We start from the raw sequence: 18,716 nt of genomic DNA, 5'->3' as shown, positions 1-18,716 counted from the left end.
CCATCGAAATCTATTAGCCGCTTATGAAGGCCGATTGAAGTTTAATTGAAAGCGAAACAATATTGAGCAGAAACCACATTAATTGACAGTTGGTGTTGCGTGTCAGGCGAATATTTCAGTTTTCAGTCGAGAGTCCAGAGACTATACCAACGCTCTGGCTTCAATTTCAATTTATGGCCATTTAATAGATGTCGTCCTGGTTCCTTCAACAACGAAATCTAATTAGCATTTCGGTCCTGCCCCGCTGGCACGCCTCTTTTTGGCCGGATGACATGGCTGAATGGCAATAATTGCTTAAATAAACACCACGAGAAATGCACATTAATGAACATCAGGGCGGTGCAGTCGTGGTCGTGCTGCCTGAAATGTGAATTATGGCGAGTGCAGCTCAAGACCGGGCCACATGCAATGAGGAGCACACGATGCCCGGGTAAAATATATGGGGGATATAGTAGGGGAGTCACCCGGGGGCAAAGTGCTCTTGCCACTTGCATGTCGACCTGGTCATTCACATTGCCATCAACTGGCAGAAGGTGCAAGGCATAAAATAGTGGCCACAAAAATAGGGAAAGCTAAGGGGGAATTTCCAGAGAATGAAGTTCTATTCAAAGTTCTTCAAAAAGCAATATTTATATCTAGAAATATATAATATAAAACCTTTCTAAGGACACTTAAATTACTTTAAACATAATTTTGATCACTTTAAAATAGAAAATAAAGTCTTTATACGTATGCCATGCACTGTAAACCACATGAAGCATAAATAGACAATGCGTGACGTTCCTTCTTCGTCGTCCGGTGGACTTTAACATGGCAATTATGCATTTTTAATCAAACCACAGTAATGCTTCCCGGAAAAGCTTTTTCTATTGATTTTTCACATTAACCAATTGACATACATCCCACACACACACACATCGAATTGAACCCTTTTGAACTCCTTGGGGAACAATCTATATTCTATATATAACTATATTCCAATAAGCCAAATCAAACATTGTGAACGGACAAATCAAATTGTAAAGAATCATTCCGATTCAGTTTCGGTTTCTTGCTACATTTGCATACAAATGCAGGCAGGATTAAAATCAGAATTCGATATGCCACAAGGCACATACACACACGCACACCCGCTCCAAGGATTTTCCGAACAATATTTTACTGCTCAAGACATTCCAACATTGTTGTAGGAAAAGCTCAGGAGAGGGGGAAAGGAAAGGGAAAGGAGAAATGGAACAACTTACCCAACTTCTTCAATTACAATTTGATTTGCAAATGACACACAGAGCAACATGGCAAGAAATTGAAGTGGAAAACTTTCCACGGGGAGGGCGGAGTGTGACAAGTCGGGTTAAAAAAGTTAAAAACCCAGGGCGGGCCAAGTGGAATTAAATGTTTGTTAAAGGTTTCAACTGATTAAAATTATGACGGAAGGCACTCCTTAAAAGTTTACGGATATTACTCCGCAAATGTTCATAATACTTTCTACTAGAGGTGAGAGGGAAAATGATTAATGGATTATTTGTTATAATGTATATTTGTAATAAAATACCATTACAGTTACCCATAGGATCATGGTTTGAAATGTGAAATCGTTCATAACGAATATACCTACAAGAAAACCAAAAATGTATATATTCTAAAAGTATTAAATTGATATTTTTATGTATGTTGATTTTTTGGGTTAATTAAAGTTTTTCAAATATCATAACTAAGCCAAAAAAGCATTAGTTTCGATTCGGAAAGCAGTTCTGTATTAGTTTTAAATAGGTTAATAAATCTGCACACCTAAATTAAAATTTTAAAATATTTAAAATTTTGTCAATATTTTAAAATGTCAATTATGTAAAAACGTGTTATAAAACTATGAAAAAAAATTCAAAAAATTAAATTTCTTTTCTATATGACTAGAAATATTCGCCTGTTCATGCTGATCAAGAATATATATAGTTTATAGGGTCGGAAACGAGTCCTTCACTGCATTGCAAGCTTATGACTGAATTTATATATCACGTTAAAAGGGTATACAAATTTAAGTAAATTTTTTTTATCGATATATTTGTCCTAAAAATTTGAAAGCTAGGACTCTCGTTCAGTTCCTGAAACCGTCAACGACTCTTCTGGCAATTGAATCCTGTAAACGGGGAATTTTTTTTTTCATAACGCCTGGCAATAAAATGTAGCAACATTAAAAGGGCGTTGCACATAAATAAAGAAATCGCTGAGTAAAAAATTGGGTTAAAAATTAACTACACCAAATTTAAATCAACCGAGGGGGAAGAGAGGGGCACGGAAGCGTACTGTTGGTTGTTGCCTGTCAGCGAATCCTTCGAAGCCTGTGGGAGCCGTAAAAAATGCGGACGAAGTCCTGCTAGCCTGGCAGCCCCAATTCCTGCCCGGCAGCCGTAAATAAAGCGCCGCAAACATTAATAACTCCCATTGGGTGTGTTAACAAGCAATGACCAAAGAGGGCCGTACCCGGCAGGACTGGGATTTCGGATTCGTCCTTCGTCCATCGTCCTGCCATCTAGCCCCATTCCGCCTGGCTCTGCACCCTGCACCCTGCTCCGTGCCCCCTGCCAATGTGCATAAATTGCAGTAAAAATGGCGCAAAAATTTTACATTTTGTGGCTGTTGTGAAAAACGATGTGCAGCCAAAAAGTCCAGAGCGAAAGCAAGTGAAAATATGTAACAAGTAACTGAGAAGCAGGCAGAGGCAGACAGGTAAAAAATTGCGCATACGCCAGGTGCGCCACCCCACATAAAATGTTTGAGTGATGAGGCAGGACGTCCAGGAAAGAGGGTAATGCATGTAAGACAATCATTTTGACAGGCACTTCGCCGTGCTTACTTCGCATTCGTCCTGCGGCCTGGCTTCGTCTCTCTCTCTCTCGTCCTGGTCCTTTTTGGAATCCGCCTCTGGCTTCGTGTTACTCATTGGCCCGTCGCTCGCCTGGCTGCCTCCTGATTACTATGCACTTTGATACTTATCTTTAATTGAGGTAGCCTGCCTGCAAGGACCTGAAGGAATACAAAAGCGCCGTCTGCCACGCCACGATGAGCACACTTTTCATACTCGCACGGGAGAAGGATATGCCGTGTCTGTCAGGATCTGGCTTGGCTTGACAAAACGGAGGGGTTTGGGTGTGGCAAAAGTGATAAGGAGAAAGTCTTTCAGATTTCGTTGCGGTGTGCAAATAATTCATTCCGATAAGGAACATATTTTATGGGGTTTTATATTAAAATTATTATAATATGGGAGCTAAATTGGTTTCTGTTAAACTCTGAGAATAATTAAAGTTGAGAAATAACTCCTTATAACTGACAGATCCCTTGGAGAACCCTCATAAATCGACCGCAATTGCCCAAAATTCCTCTGCATACAGATAAACAAACTTAATGTAATTTACCAACGAATATATGCGATGGGATGTCCCCCCCTGCATATATTCCATATTTAACCGCGTGCCACAGGAGCAGTTGAACTTTGTTTCAATTAATCGTTAACCCTTCCGGCAGCCGGCTGCCTGGGTTCATGGCTCTTTGGTTCGGTTCGACGTTTGCTGCTGCTGCGGTTGCCCACTGCCAGCTTTATAAATATTTAAGGACATTAAACAGACACAGGGCACACACGTGCATACATACACATCTATATAGAGAAGTAATCCTGGCCAGGACTAAGCGTTTTATGGCTCTGCGCCATTGTTGTAGTTGCGGTCCAAGTCCAAGTCACTCGCTTCTCCCAGCTGCCTCCCCTCAATCGTAATCGTTATCGTATCGTAATCGTTATCGTGTGTACCTGGCGGCAGGACCTGCCTGCAATTGTTTTCCCGTTACCAGGGATGCGGCGGATGCCAAGGCTAATTTTGCGTAAAATGAGAGCCGCCTGAGCAGTGGCTCGAATGATTCATTATGGCTGTGCCCAGAGGACTCGTTGCATGTGCATGTATGCAAATGTACACGACAGCAGTGGGTCCTAAAGGACCTTCCGGCAACCCCACCCACACAGGGCGAATCAATCATAGATTGTCAACGACCATGCCGGCGTATACGTGATATTTCCACGCTCCCCCCTGCGGACTCACTAATTGATTTATTGCCCGAAATTAATTCTATCGCAGCGCATTAATATTTATTGCACAAGTTCCGCTCCTCATTCTCTAACTTCGATTTGGTTTCAGATTGAGCGGGAATACCTTGACCCTTCGCAGATGATGATTTTTGTCATGATTTCTGTCATGAATCGGTGGACCGAAGGACTGTTGAATAATTTGCATTTTTTGGATTTGCCCGCAGCCCTTTCAGCCGGTCCCTCAAATTGCTGCCATGAATAAATGAGTTGCTCAAGCGGGCCGAGTACAAAAGCCCGGCTAACGAGTCCGTACAAACAATCCCTGTGAGGGTGGATGCAATGCAGTGCCATTGGGTCCATATCCCCCTCTCTCAACCTTCTATTTGCTGTTTTATAAAAGCAATACGCATATGCCCGGCATGCCAATGCAGCTCTGGTATTTGCATTCACTCTCCTGCAGTGTGTTTGCCTCGGCAGAGTGGTGAAGGCAGGCGGAGGTTTCCCTGCTGTTTTTCCAACAACCGACAAGCTGCCTTCGGAAAACCCTGAAAGGCGCTTGTACAGCTTCTGCTCGCCGGCAGCTCTTTAAGTTTTGCGGTCTGTTCCTGGTAACTGGTTACTGGAACGCCTGGCTAAACGACACCCGGCCAGCAAAGATGCCTGGCAAACAGACCGAAATTCAAAGTACACAGAGAAAGAAAATGACTCTACTTAAAGAAAATGATCCTTATAATTGATAAATAATAGAAACCCTTTTCTTAAATCGAAATTATAAGAATTAAGCTAGCTAATAACCAGCAAAGATAATAACGTAAGTACACACGTAAAATATATAAACAAGTCTGAAACTCTTACACTTTAATCATGAAAAACCATATTATTGATTGAGTAAACATTTCCCGAGTGCATCTTCTCGAAATGAGCATTGACTGATGCCATTACAGGATGGCCATTGAATGCATTTCCCAAACCAAAGGCATTTCCTTCACATCCAGCCTCGAATTTCCCTCTTTCAGCATTCGGTTTTGCGGCTGAATTCCATTTCGGTGGCTGGCAGCACGAATGCGGCAAATACTTGACTCAATTACCAGGGAAATGCTTTCTTATTCCACCTGGCATTTTTTACATATCGACGAATGGCCGAGAGTGTACTTGTAAATATATACATATATATACTGGCCAATTCTTTCATAATTTGTAGTGATTTTTCATTGGCATTCTGGCATTTTATTTAACTTCACTTTGGAAATTTGTACAGGACCTGGAGGGAGTCTCCCATTTCCACCCATTTCATTTCGTAAATGGCAAAGTTTATGAGCTGCGCCATTTGGGAGTCAGTTTAGATTGTTATTTGTTTGTTTTGTTTGCCGTTGTTTTTTTGCCTTTTTTATTCAACAACAAACCCCTCTAACTAGATTCCTTTTAGGCGGAAATGAAATTTTTGCAGTTTTACAGTTTTACAATTTTCCCATAGCCATTTGCCAGGGTTAAAATAAAAAAAAGGGTTCGCCAAAAAGGGGTTTGAGTGGGCTATAAAAGCTTTTCCCGCTTTTGCTGACGACGAAGTCATAGAAAGTCGTCGACGTCGCGTCGAGTAATTAGAAAATTAACCCCAGCCAGCCGGCCATAAATGAAAATGAAACAACAACCGTGTTTTCGCAATGCGAACTAAACTAAACTAAACAGAAACAGAACAAAACAAAAAATGGAAACACCAGCAACTGGCACTCCACATGGTCGGCACTCGCAGAGTCAGCCAGGCGAAGGCCACTTAAGTGACTCTTTTTGGGCGGGGAAAAGCGTGAAATGGAACCCTGCCGCACATAGAGGTGGAAAACGAGGGTATCAACCTTTAGTGTGGGTTGTGTCATCGCTTTAATTAAAGTGTACTACGTGCCACATGTCAGGGTGCAGTTTGTCGCCATTTTTTTCTATTTTCCTGAATTTTTGTTTGTTCCAAAACCAGACCCCTCCCCAAAAAAGCAAGGATAAACTGGGGGGGCGTGTCCTTGACAGCAGGTGCTTGTCGCATTATGACATGCCACCCCACAAATGTTTTCCCACTTGAAGCTGTCTTTGCGGCATCTTATCTCTATACTTATAAATGTTATATATCTAAAATGTTGTGTATATAAATGTCTCTCTCTGATTTCAGGGCTAGCCGTGTGCTACCAGCGGCAATCTGTGAGCAACAACAATCACAACAACGCCGAGGCAAAGCCCACACATTCGCCGCCATCGCATTATCCACACGGCCACAAATGGAATGAGCCGTACTTTGATCTCACAATGCCCAGGAATATCACATCCCTGGTGGGCAAATCCGCATATCTTGGCTGTCGAGTCAAGCATTTGGGCAACAAGACGGTGAGTACGGGGGAAACACTAAGAAAACTTGATCCCAAATCAAAAAAATATATCAAACAATAAAAGAAACAATGCGAATAGTATATAGAAACAACTTGAATAAAAGTATCTAAAAATATCTTGTAAATCTAAACTCAATAAAAACCTTTTTTAAGCAGCAGTTTCTCTGAAGATTTCTTTACTATTTCCCTCAGTGTAAGCAAAGTCAACAGAGGGACAACAGCCGGAAACATTTCGTATTAATAATCTTGATTTTTATTTACATTTAATAAACAAAGCTTTGAGGAAGCCGGGGGTGGCCGCAAGTGTGGCGAATGTGTCACCAAATATCCACTTAGATGGCCAACAAAACACAGAGACAGTGAGCCGGGTTATTAAATTTTCTGCCAGTTTATTATGTAATACGTGACAGCAGAAGGCACACACATACACACACACACACATGCTGACCACTTGTCTGTAAAGGACCCTTTCCCTCTCCTATTTTTATTTCTATTTTTTTGGCGATGGCGTCACTTGATCCGGCGACCCAATTAAAGGGTCCCCTCCCTAGCCTCAAGTTCCAGGGGCAACGAACCAAAAGTGTTGCATTTCAACGATCAAAATTAATTGGGTTGCCATAACAAAAACGGGGGAATTGTTAGTCAATTTGCCGCAGACACAATGCGGAAATATTTTGCACGCATTTGCCAAAAACAAAAAAAAAAATGTCTATATATTCTGGCTTGCCATTTGGCCGCCCAGGAAAAGCAGCTGGGAAAGTTTGCAGGTGTTGGCAGGCCCGAAAACCGTTGATTACGTTAAGCGATTTGGCCACGGTCACGGGCTCTAGTCCCTGCTTCTGCGAAGGGGTCATAGATTTCCTCTTGGCCAAATCCGCTTCCGCAATCAGTAAACTACACACACCCACACACACACAGCACACTAGTTAACCGGCCCGGCCGAAGCTCGGTTTTTGGCCAACAGTAAATTTATGGCCCAGGCCTGGGCTAAAGTTTACTTTCCTCCATTTTTTTTCGACTTTTTTCGGCTTTTCTATTTTTTTAAGAGGTACGATGGGAGGTGAGTGGTATATAGTCTATATACTACACTATATAGGTCTGGATTTCAAGCTAAAAATATTTCAAAAGTTCATTCAATAGGTAGAGGTTATTTATCAACTTGTTCATTTAGTGGAAGATGATTATTGGAAATTACTTGAATCTACCTAAAAGTAGGCAATGCCTTTTAATAATCCCTTACAGGATATTAAGCAGTCTAAGTCCTTTTTTATTTTTTCCTTATGCTGCCATTGCAGAATTAGACATTCGGGCAGGCAGGAAAGTGGAACTTGCACAGATGGATGCCACACAGTTGGCTGACTCCGACTCCGACTACGACTGTCTATCTGTCTGTCTGTAGGTCGGTTTGTGTTATTGGTTAGACAGTTAGCCGCATAAACAAGGACCCTTCGCTCCTGCAAAAAGTAAAAAAAAACACAACCAGTCTACACAAAAAAATTTGTATCAAATGTAGTGGGCAATGTCGAGTGAATGTCGCTCTGAAGAGAGAGCCGGAAAATGGAGAGGAGACGCCTAGGTGCGGAGAGTATCATTTTCCGGGTCTGTCATGCGTTCCGCACACTAATTTCAAATTGTATGAAAATTCTGCATAAATTGTGTGGTTTCCTGGCCTCAATTGGGATCTCTTTAAAGTCACTTCAAGTGGGTATTAATGGGTAACCTTTGGACCTCGTTGCAGGTTGCCTGGATACGACACCGTGACCTGCACATCCTCACCGTGGGCACGTACACCTACACAACGGATCAGCGGTTCCAGACCTCCTATCACCGGGACATTGACGAGTGGACCCTACAGATCAAGTGGGCCCAGCAGCGGGATGCCGGTGTCTACGAGTGCCAAATATCCACACAACCAGTGCGAAGTTACTCAGTAAACTTGAATATCGTGGGTGAGTATAGTAAAGAATAAGGATTTTATATTCAATAAAAATGTGAATAATTTTGGTAAGTTTTTTAAGTGAGTTAGGTAAAACCAAGCCAAAAATACTTTGACTAGAAATATACTATTTCTAAGGGAAATATCTTAAGAAAAGCCAAACCAAAAGTTATAGAAATATCAACTTTAAAGGAAATATCATCCTTAAACATAAATATGTCTCCCGTATTGAGAAGACAGAACCCATTCGGGATGAAACACTTTTAGAATATTAAGTATTATATAGGATATCTGTGGGTATTTACACAAAAATCACGTTACCAGAGTTATGACTTTCTTTTGGTAATTGAGAGATATGCTTGGAATAAATAAAAGCTTTTTTATTACTCGAATTTTTTATATATATAAAATGTTGCTCGAAATAAATTTAATAGAATTTCATAAAGATAAATTTTTAAACAAGAGTTTTCTGCTCCGCCTTATGTATATTTATATACCCGCGAAAGGAATTCAGATCGGCAGGACCTCCATTCGGTTGGAGAATTTCACATATTTCCTGCCTGTATCATTCTTGCATATTCATGCAATTTCCAAGAGTGTAAATTATGCACACTTGGCAATCGTCGCAGCAGGATATAAAAACAGGACGCGACTTCGCCGGTAAATATGGCAGAGGAATTTTTCAAAAAATTCTTTCAGACAGATTGATGGACTGAAGGGAGTTGGCACAACAAAAAATGAGCTCAACGGATATCGACATTTATATATAATATATATGTGGAGGAATTAAGGTGTAGATAACAGGGAAAATAAACTGCGCAACAAAAGCGTTTCGCCAACCATAAATTTATACGGAAAAACCAACATTTGTTTCTCTTTAATCCCGGGGCCACAGAACGTATTTATATTTTTGCCCGAATTATTTTTATGGTTTTTCTAAATCAAACAAACAAGCTAACAAGCCCCTCCTAAATCCAGTCGGTGAGTTTATAAAGCCCAGAATAACAAATTTGAAATCGTGATTGGAAAAGCAATTTGATGAAATAAAACTTAAAGTTTTTCTCTTCAGAATAATAGCCAACAAATTACGAATGAATTATTTATTAAGCTCTGCTAGGCCCCCCCATAATTATAATGGCGGGTTCCAGTCTATTTTCAGATGTGTACTTTAGTTAATTAGTTTAGCCAGGGTTTTATTATAATTATTTGAATGATTTTTCTATTTTGGTATCACATTTTGTTTGCCTTATTTCTGTCTTTTGTTTATATATTTTTGGTTTGCCCCCACCACCACCGGCACACCCAGATCTGATTGACGCCGAGACGAGTAACATGATGCAGCAGTATTATAATGACGATGCCTTCTATATAGCCGCCGATCGGGTGTACCAGTCCAGTGATGACGAGTTTGCCGGGATGTTTGGCCCCATTCAGACAGTGGCTGGTTAGTGAGATACAAATTGGTGAATTGGTGTCGTCCTTGGCGTTGGTAAATTGTTGATTTCCGGCGTCCCAGCCGCCGCTGCATACTTTTTGGCTGAGTGACAAGTTTAACCACAAAAAAAAGAACATTTTCAGAAGACAGACAGCGGGCTGCCATGCATGCATATTATTTTTTAATATTTTACAGCATTCCTTGTGCCAGTGTGTTTGTGGAGTCAAGTGCGGGTCGCCCGGGGCAAGCACTTTTCTGGCTCATGACGAACAAATTGCTTTCCAACAAGCTTTTACCCACTAACTTTGCCAGCTTGTTACGGTTACTCTTACTCTCCCACCTATTATTTTCCACCTTTTTTCGCAATTTTTCGTTCTACGGAGCTGGCGCCATTTGAGAGCCGGAAAATTGCCAGACTTTAACTACGAAAAAGAGTTGTTTTTTTTTGGAAATTGCTATAATTATGGAAGGAAACTAGACCTGCTCACATTCAATTAAAGTTAAGGGGAAATGTAAGGCTTGCTTGACTTATTAGCAGAAGAACATTTGTATAAATTCTATTTTAATTTAATTTGGAAACAAATATAAATATATACACATATATATTTATGAGGTATGTAAGAAATAAACTCTAACCAAAGTAGCCAGACTTTCATCTCTAGTTGCTCCATCTTATTGCCCAAGTGCTTCGCACATTTAATTATACCCAAAGCCTTTGCAATACTTATTTTTCCTGGCGATGCTGTGAGTCAGTGATTTAGGGGTAGAGTCTTGCAGAGGTTTTCGTATTCTTCGCTTTTCCCGTGGGCACACAGACTGACATTGAAGCTGCCCTTTTCGTAAAGGGTATCGTGCAAAGGAGGTCCTGAGCTATAGTAACAGTAGAGGGCAAAGTGAACGTTCCACAGGTCGTAGTCCTGGCCGGCGGCACAACCCATGTGCGTGACGCGATCGGCGATAATGTTAGCGATGTTATCACTCGCTGCATCCGTATCAATAGTTTCCAGGTCATAGACCTCGTCCATCCACTCCTCGGTGAGAAGGGTCATATGACGCACATTGGACTGTTTTCGTTGGGGTCTGGCAAAGAAGTCTTCGCCGTAGTTAAAGTTTGCATTGGGAAAGTCATCGGTGGCCACGCAAGAGTTGCTCGGCAGCTCAATCTGGCACCGCTTCAGGTGATACTCGGCCAGCAGGGCCAGATAATCATCCCAGACCAGTTCGGGCATCTTCAGAGCCGACGGCAGCCTCTTCAACCGCCCGCTGGCCACATCCTGGCGGTACTTGTTGTGCACGGTCAGCAGGTATCGACGGAAACTCTGCATATTCACCAGGTCATTGAAGCGCAGACACTTGTCCACATTGAAAATCTGCCGGAATCCAGGTGGGAATTAAGTTGGTTGCCACACCATCTCCTAATGACCTTCCTTACCAAACTGTTATTGCATCCAATGTGTGTCCTTCCCCCGCAGGAAGGAATGTCACAGAAATCTATGGCCAGGCACGTTCTCAGACTCAAGAGCAAGCCGAGGCACAGGCAAAAGAACACCTGATATTGTTGCATTTCCATTCGGTACTGAAATAACTACCCGGGGAAAACGTGCGTTGAGTAATCTGAGCTATGTGAAAAACAGCTGCAGAGTAAATTAAGTGTGTTGTATTTCCCCTTTCAGAATTCAACAGTAAATAAAGTAACAAATTAGAAACAACAGGCAGGTAGTTCGTAACTAACTTGATCGAAAAGTCTTTACATTCGTTACTAAAAATAATGTTAATTGTACTTTTTCTTGCTTTAATTGTTAACTAAACTTAATCACATAAGCATGTGCAATGCAAAAGACTCTAGACTCTTAGACTCCTTCCAAAAGAAATCACCATAAATATTATATCTAAAACTAACAAGAAAACAAAGCAAAATGTTATGGGCAGCCAACGAGCACATTAAATTATAGAATCGCCTCTAAAGCTGGACAAAATTGAGCCATAACCCATCTTGAAATCACTCCCAACTTTGTGCAACCTTGTCCCATCCAAAAACTTTCCATTCTCCGTCCGCCTCTGCCTGACAGCCCCTCTAATCGATTATTTAACGTGCTGACTTTGACTGGCACAGCATTTCCCACTTCCACCAGACTCTGGACTATGGAAATTTCCAACAATCGAGGCCTGGGACCGGATGGTCCTGATCAAAAATCGAGGGAGTGCCTGGGAGGGGCTTGTGGCACGGGATACATGTCACTGGTCGCCCGGCCGATGTGCGGGAAATTGGGAAAAACAAACCGTTTCAGAATTTCACAACTCGACAGGGGCGAGAGCGAGAGCTGCGAATGGCGCTGATTAGGCAACGTAACCGAGTGATTAGCAGAGCTCGAAACTGTTGGATTTATAAAGGGAATGGAGGATGATGCACTGCATAATGGATGGCATAACCGAAGCTTCACTGTAATAAAGCGCCACATCCTCTATCTTTCTCTCTCCGCAGTGCCCACGGCAACCATTTTGGGAGGTCCTGATTTATACGTGGACAAGGGCAGCACTATAAATCTCACTTGCATCATCAAGTTCAGCCCGGAGCCGCCAACCCATATCTTCTGGTATCATCAGGATAAGGTAAATATCCCTTAAAATCAATTTACAGTGCACGGGGAGAGAAAAAAATGAACTGAAATGAACTGAATTGAAGACCCAACGGGCGAGGGGAAAAACCAATTTAAGGTTTTCCTTTTTGGTGCCAAATTATCTTGCAATAATTGAGTTTGTGCGCAGTAAAAAGCGCAAAAAGCCAGGGGAAGGAGGAGGAGAAGGAGCAGTAGGAGGCGGGCCACGCCCAGCCAATTGCTGCAGGATAAACGTTTTTAACTTTTATGAGCTCTGGGCTGGCGCCTCTCAAGTATGAGGGCGTTGGTACACTGCGAAAGAAATATTTAAATCAAATTAAAACACAAAAAGCTATCTTTAAAAATTGCTAATAAGTTAGATTTTGAAGAAACTCCTTCTAAATTAAATGTTGTTATATTAAAATACATTTCATATATTTTATACAACTTTAAAGTAAACATTTGCCTTGCAAAACCCTCGTTTTTCAAGTGTTTGAGTGTGAGTTTGTTCGCTTTTTGTTTACGCGTCGTATACGTAACGTATTTAATTTTGGCTTTTATGATTATGAGAAAACATGCTTTTGCATTTAGCTTAGGACCCGCAATCTCTCCTCGCCACTTTGGGCTTGGGTTTCAACTTTTTGCAACGAGGGAAAATCGCTTTTAATATGACAACCTCGGCCGCTTGCCTTTTCCTCCCTCGGATTTTCCCCTCCACAGGTGCTCAGCGAGGAAACCTCCGGCGGGCGGCTGAAATTCAAGACCATCAAGTCAGAGGAGACCAAGTCCATCTTGCTCATCTACGACGCGGATCTCCTGCACTCTGGCAAATACTCGTGCTATCCATCGAACACGGAGATAGCCAGCATACGCGTCCATGTCCTTCAGGGTGAGTTTCCTCGACTTTTCCTTCTCATGTTCGTTATTTCCGTTTTTTTGATGTAGCTTTTCTTTTTGTCGGTATAGAGCCAACCTTAAAGGCCGCCTTAATTGGATGCTCAAGTTTGATAATGTGAATTATACATTCATGCATCTGCTTGACCCCGATTTGTATGCATTAAACTTGCAGAGCATCGCTCGCTCTTTGTTGGCCAAACTTTAAAGCAATTTATGAAGTAGTGGTCGAAAGAGAAACACACTGGGAAAATGTATTTCAAACTCGAGAATGAATATTGTATTGGAAAATATATAAAATACCTTTTAAAGTATTTTCTAGCTGTCTAATATTCCTTTTCAATGATATTAAAATATCAAAGATATTCCTAAAAGAATTTTTCTTTTAACTGTTACGTATAATAATTTTCTTCCTTAGAATTCTAATTTATATTTTCTTATAAAATTACCTAAGTTAAAGTGCTTGAAATTTGTTCAAGTCTCGCACTTTATTCCTGAATTTGAATGCTTTTATTGTGGCGGCGACAAACTACAAATTGCTACTCATTCATGTCAAATCTGTGGCCATCTTTATTCACCTCTGTTTTCCTTTTCCATTTTCCTGCTTTTCCCTCCTAACAGGCGAGCGACCGGAGGCGATGCAAACGAACGCGGCGCCGGCAGCCGTTGCCTTGGCGTCCTGTTGGTCCTGTCAGGCGGTCAGGGTAATTAGCACAATGGTGGCGGCCCTTGTATTGTTGGAGGCCTGCTCCTCACTGCTCCTGCCGGGATCTGGAGGAGGAGGAGGCGGAGCCCTTACAGGAGCTCGACAGGAGGATGAGGTAGAGGTGCCACCGAGTGACCCCAAGGATACCCAAAGCGACTGTGTTCCCTCCTCCACCTCGGTCGTCGTCGGTGTCAATAATGGCAGCCGGATTGCACGGTGATAAATTAATGTCACCCTGCTGGAACTCCACCGCCAATGCACCTGCAGCCCCCAAAATGCAGCAGAAATGATTTATAACCGATGTTAAGGGGAGAGGAGCACCCAAGGAGCTGCCGTGTAATACCTTTCCGGTAAAAAATACCAACTAATTATGCTAATGACGGAGTGGGAGGGAGGAAGCTGCTGCTGCTGCTGCTGCTCCCTCGTAAGTTGTAAGTAAGCGTGTTTCTAATTAAGTGGGCTGGGGATTAGTTAGTTAGGCGGAAATCAGAGCCATGTACATAAACTTCTCACGTAAATTGCCGGCTCAGTGGCGAACTTGGCTAACTGGAGGGCCCGCTTTGAAGGAATCATCAAGTTGAAGAGAACTATACTCGAGTGGTTTGCTGCTAGAGCCAGGCCTAGTTGGTTAAATAAATATTGAAATAAATTAAAGTGTAAAAGGGGGAGTGTTGAGAAAATACCTGGAGATGTGAAAGCAATTATTCAAGCGGGGGAATTAATTTATTCCAAGGCTCTAAGATGATCACAAAAATCCATTTTGTACATAGTGAAGCATCATCCGGCTTAAGGACACGCACAAATAATGTTCTCAGATCTCCAGATATTTTCTAAGGTATCCTCCTAGCTTAGCAAAATAGTTATATTATGTAGCGAAAGTTTACTCAGATTGTTGTAAATATTAAGGATTCGTGTGTTTGTCCTGTATAGCCTAGAGCCTAAGCATTTGTAAATATGTTTAGAGATATCAATAGAGAACTTCTTCGAAGGTTCCTATACTAATTTTCACCACTTCGCCACTTGCAGAAGCAAAGCCATGACTCAGAAACAAGCTACTTCCCGGGCTCACAATTTATTTAAAAGAATTTCCCCAAGTCATGTGGTGGCAGTTCCTGTTTTCCGAAATGGGTTCGATGCTCCAAGGGAAATTTAGAGCTCCCATTTCGGCATGTCCGGTTGCATTTTCCACTGTCCCTACCCCCGGTTTCTGTTTTCCAAACTGGCAAGTCACTTTTCACTCTTGTCAACAAAATATTTGCATTTCCATGTGCCGGGCCAGGGACTCCTGAAGGAGCTCCTTCGTCCTGTATGTATGGCCACTGTCCGGGGCACTGAGGTGGCCCGAGTTAAACTGATCAAAATTGTAAATAAACCCGCATATACTACGCCATATGAATAAACTATAAACAGTACTCAAGTATTTATGTGGTAGTCTCATATGTTACACAGTACCCATAAATGGACATGAACATTTATAGGCATTCATATATATATATATATAGTGTACGTATCGATATTAAAAATGTAAACCGAACGCATGCAAAATTAGTCGCGTCATGTAAATGAATGTTTAATGGGTAAATTAATGTTGCTGTAACGAAACACAACAATGGAAATAATTGCAATCGGGCAAATAAAATAATATATATATATTATAAGCATAAAATAGCAGGTAATATTCATATAACAAAAACCGAAAAGCAGCAAACAAAACATAAACTTTGTTGACTTTTGTTGCAAACAAAAGTGGCAGCAAAACACGCATTATAAAGATTATGAAATTGTTTTTAATTTTTAAGCAAGGTAGCGTAACGTAAATATGGAAATCGGTATGAAAAATTTCAATAAACGTTTTTTTAGTTACTACCATCAAATGATAAATATGTATAACAAAAAGCCAGAGTTTTTCTTTGATTTTGGTGTGGGTTTTCAGATGTGGGGCGGAAAAGCTGAGCGGAGCGACCGCATGCTGAGCGAATCCCGGCAAGATTTATGCAAATATTTTCCATTGCCATTCATGCATTTAGCCAGGGAATTTTAATGGGCCACACAAACACACAGACAATGGAATGCCGAGGCTGGAGGAGGCCCCCTGGGAGATTGCAAGTTTTCTTCGCTTTTTTCGGGGGCGAAGGCGGCATATTCCATTTTCCATTTTTCAGCCTAATAAAGCCGCAATGCAAAGGCCGGAAAACTGACGGCAAGAAGAATGGGCATTAAGTGCCTGTCTGGCAGCTGTCCCTGCGAATCCTACGATTTTGTGCACAGAAGAAAATTTTGAGGACCAAAGTCTAAATTCTATACCTAGGTCTGATACCACCAATAGCTTCTTCATACATAATATAAATGTCATGGTTAAGACTTACCGCACTTAAGGACACGTCATTGTTTACTTCCTTCCAGTGTAGTGACCAATATTGGGTGACTTTATCCAAGTGAGCTTCTTCCTAGTCATCCAGATGTATTGCATTGGCCACGTCATATTTTTGGGATCGAAAGGTAATCACTATCACTATCACTTGAGATGTTAACACTAGGTACCCCTAGGACAGACTGAGGCGCGCGCGCCCTTAGCGCCTCTATTTATAGTCCCCGAGCAGAGCAGAGAAGAGCAGAGCAGAGCAGAGAAGAGCAGAGCAGAGCAGAGAAGAGCAGAGAAGAGCAGAGAAAGTGAGTGAGAGTGGGCGGGAGAGGAGTTGCCTCTAGAGATTAACATAGAGCGACTAACATAGCGAGAGAGGGGGAGAGGCAGAGAGGAGCAACGAGCTGATATTTAATAAGGAAGTAAAAAATGAAGAATAAAAGCTTAATCTAAGTATAAATGTTTATATTCCACTATTATTAGCGATATCTATTACTTAATAAATATATTTACTTTTAATCCTCGTATTTGTATGGCTTTTTAGAGGTAAGAGTAGTACATAAGGACATAACAAAAGAACATATACACATTTTATAACATATGTTCAGGGTATTCTACTTTCAGTCAGAAGCTTGAAACGTGGTGAAGAAGTCATTTTCGACCCTATAATCCATATATATTCTTGATCAGCATTAACAGGCGAATCTTTCTAGGCATATACGTAAAAAAAATAAATTTTTTTAAATTTTCTTCAAAAATTTTAACAAGTTTTCACATATTTCACTTTTGAAAAATTGACAAAAATTTAAATGTTTTAAAAATTTAATTTCGGTATGCAGATTTATTAACCTATTAAAAACTAGCACAGAACAGCTTTCCGATTCGTATTAAATGCATTTTTGGCTTAGTTATGGGTTTTTTAATATGTGGATTGTAGAAAAACCGTCATATAAAAAACAACCCAATTAATGTTAAAATTTATACACTTTCAGGGTATCAGAAGCTTGAAATTTAGTGAAGGGATCATTTCCGACCCTATAATCCATATATATTCTTGATCAGCATCAACAGGCGTATCTTTCTAGGTATGTTCGAAAAGAATTAAATTTTTTAACATTTTTTCAAATTTTTTGTACAGTTTTTTACATCTTTGACATATTGAAAAATTGACAAAATTTTAAAAATTTAAAAAATGCAGTTTCGGATTTCAGATTTATTACCCTATTAAAATCTAGCACAGAACAGCTTTCCGATTCACATTTAATGCATTTTTGGCTTAGTTATGTGTTTTTTAAGTTTTGGTTTATCGAAAAATTTGTCAATAAAAATATTGATAAGTATTGATTCAAGGAATGAGAAATTTTAAACTTATTTATGAACTGATTTCATACCTGATCCTTTTTATTTAGTGCAAATAGGAAGGCTAAACTTCGGCTCCCCGAAGTTAGTTTTAATTCTTCTTCTTTGTATTATTTTTTATAAAATTTGACCGGACATCCCTTTCCGAATTTTACATACATTTTCTGTTTGTGTATGCGGTTTACATTGGGCCATGTGTGCTAGGACTCTGTTTGCGCTTTGGTAAGACATCAAAAGCCGTTAACATAAAAGTTTATTATATGACAAGTAAGTATGTATGTATCTATCCGCTTTTTTTTGTATTTTTGTGTGTGTGTGCCTTGGCACGGGCAAATAGCGGTAATATCATGCCAAAAAGTTTAATAGCGCACAACCTCCCACTTTTCCTCGCTTTTCCCCCCCTTTCGAACCATCAAGCCGAATTGAGTGGAAAGCGTAAGGAGCGAATAAGACGCATAAGGCACATGAAGCGGAAAACCCCCATCTCTTCCTTCTCTTCCGGCGGAAAGAAAGTATTACCCGAGATGATGAAGACGGTGATTGGAATACTCTGGTTTCGGGGAGACTACATATGCAAGATGGATGGACTACGTAAGTCGCTAAAACTGTCACAGGAAGCTTTAAAATGGAAAAACATGACAAAAGAATATACAAGGCAGTAAATGAACTTTATAGACTTTATTCTAAATAAATAAATAAAAAGTTTTTGCGAGTTCTTTTCATATACTTTCTGGTAAAAAAATAAAACCAGATAGGTTAAAAGGTTATTAAAAATCTCAAAAAGAACTCCAATATAACTTGAGACATCTCTGACACTTGCTTATTATTCGCTTGTACCAAAATGTCACTTAAGGCACAGCACATCTGCGGAATTTTCCGGACTCTATATCTGTGGATGGCCAGTTTCCCGGGGCCAAAAGCAATTGTCGGATATTACCTTTAATTGCGCATAGCTCAGGTCACAGCTGTCCCGACCGGAGGAGAGC

General features: G+C 40.8%; 2 protein-coding genes and 1 long non-coding RNA gene across 5 annotated transcripts in view; 1 reads left to right on the top strand and 2 right to left on the bottom strand.

Annotated features, from left to right (window-relative positions):
• dpr10 (defective proboscis extension response 10) overlaps window positions 1-15,905 on the top strand; it is a 44,585-nt gene extending 28,680 nt beyond the window's left edge. For both annotated transcript variants that reach the window (XM_020953421.2, XM_086838725.1), the window contains exons 3-7: window positions 6,228-6,439; window positions 8,180-8,390; window positions 12,295-12,422; window positions 13,130-13,298; window positions 13,925-15,905. In XM_020953421.2, the coding sequence (XP_020809080.2) occupies window positions 6,228-6,439; window positions 8,180-8,390; window positions 12,295-12,422; window positions 13,130-13,298; window positions 13,925-14,229 (1,025 nt within the window). In that variant the 3' untranslated portion in view covers window positions 14,230-15,905. The remainder of the gene's footprint in view (window positions 1-6,227; window positions 6,440-8,179; window positions 8,391-12,294; window positions 12,423-13,129; window positions 13,299-13,924) is intronic.
• Window positions 1-18,716, bottom strand: part of LOC110184786 (uncharacterized) — a 99,509-nt gene that overhangs the window by 77,370 nt on the left and 3,423 nt on the right. The gene's annotated exons all lie outside the window — the stretch shown is intronic.
• LOC110184785 (antigen 5 like allergen Cul n 1) lies at window positions 10,361-11,816 on the bottom strand. The gene is made up of 2 exons (XM_020953425.2): window positions 11,245-11,816; window positions 10,361-11,182 (listed from the first exon to the last, which is right to left on the bottom strand). The coding sequence occupies exons 1-2, from the start codon at window positions 11,380-11,382 to the stop codon at window positions 10,562-10,564; spliced, it is 759 nt and encodes a 252-aa protein (XP_020809084.1). The 5' UTR covers window positions 11,383-11,816; the 3' UTR covers window positions 10,361-10,561.

Source organism: Drosophila serrata, unplaced genomic scaffold, assembly GCF_035046125.1.
Source record: "Drosophila serrata isolate PLE 108 unplaced genomic scaffold, ASM3504612v1 contig_359, whole genome shotgun sequence".
NCBI classification, from domain to species: domain Eukaryota; kingdom Metazoa; phylum Arthropoda; class Insecta; order Diptera; family Drosophilidae; genus Drosophila; species Drosophila serrata.
The sequence above is the reverse complement of the archived record's forward strand: the minus strand, read 5'-3'. Positions and strand labels throughout refer to the sequence as shown.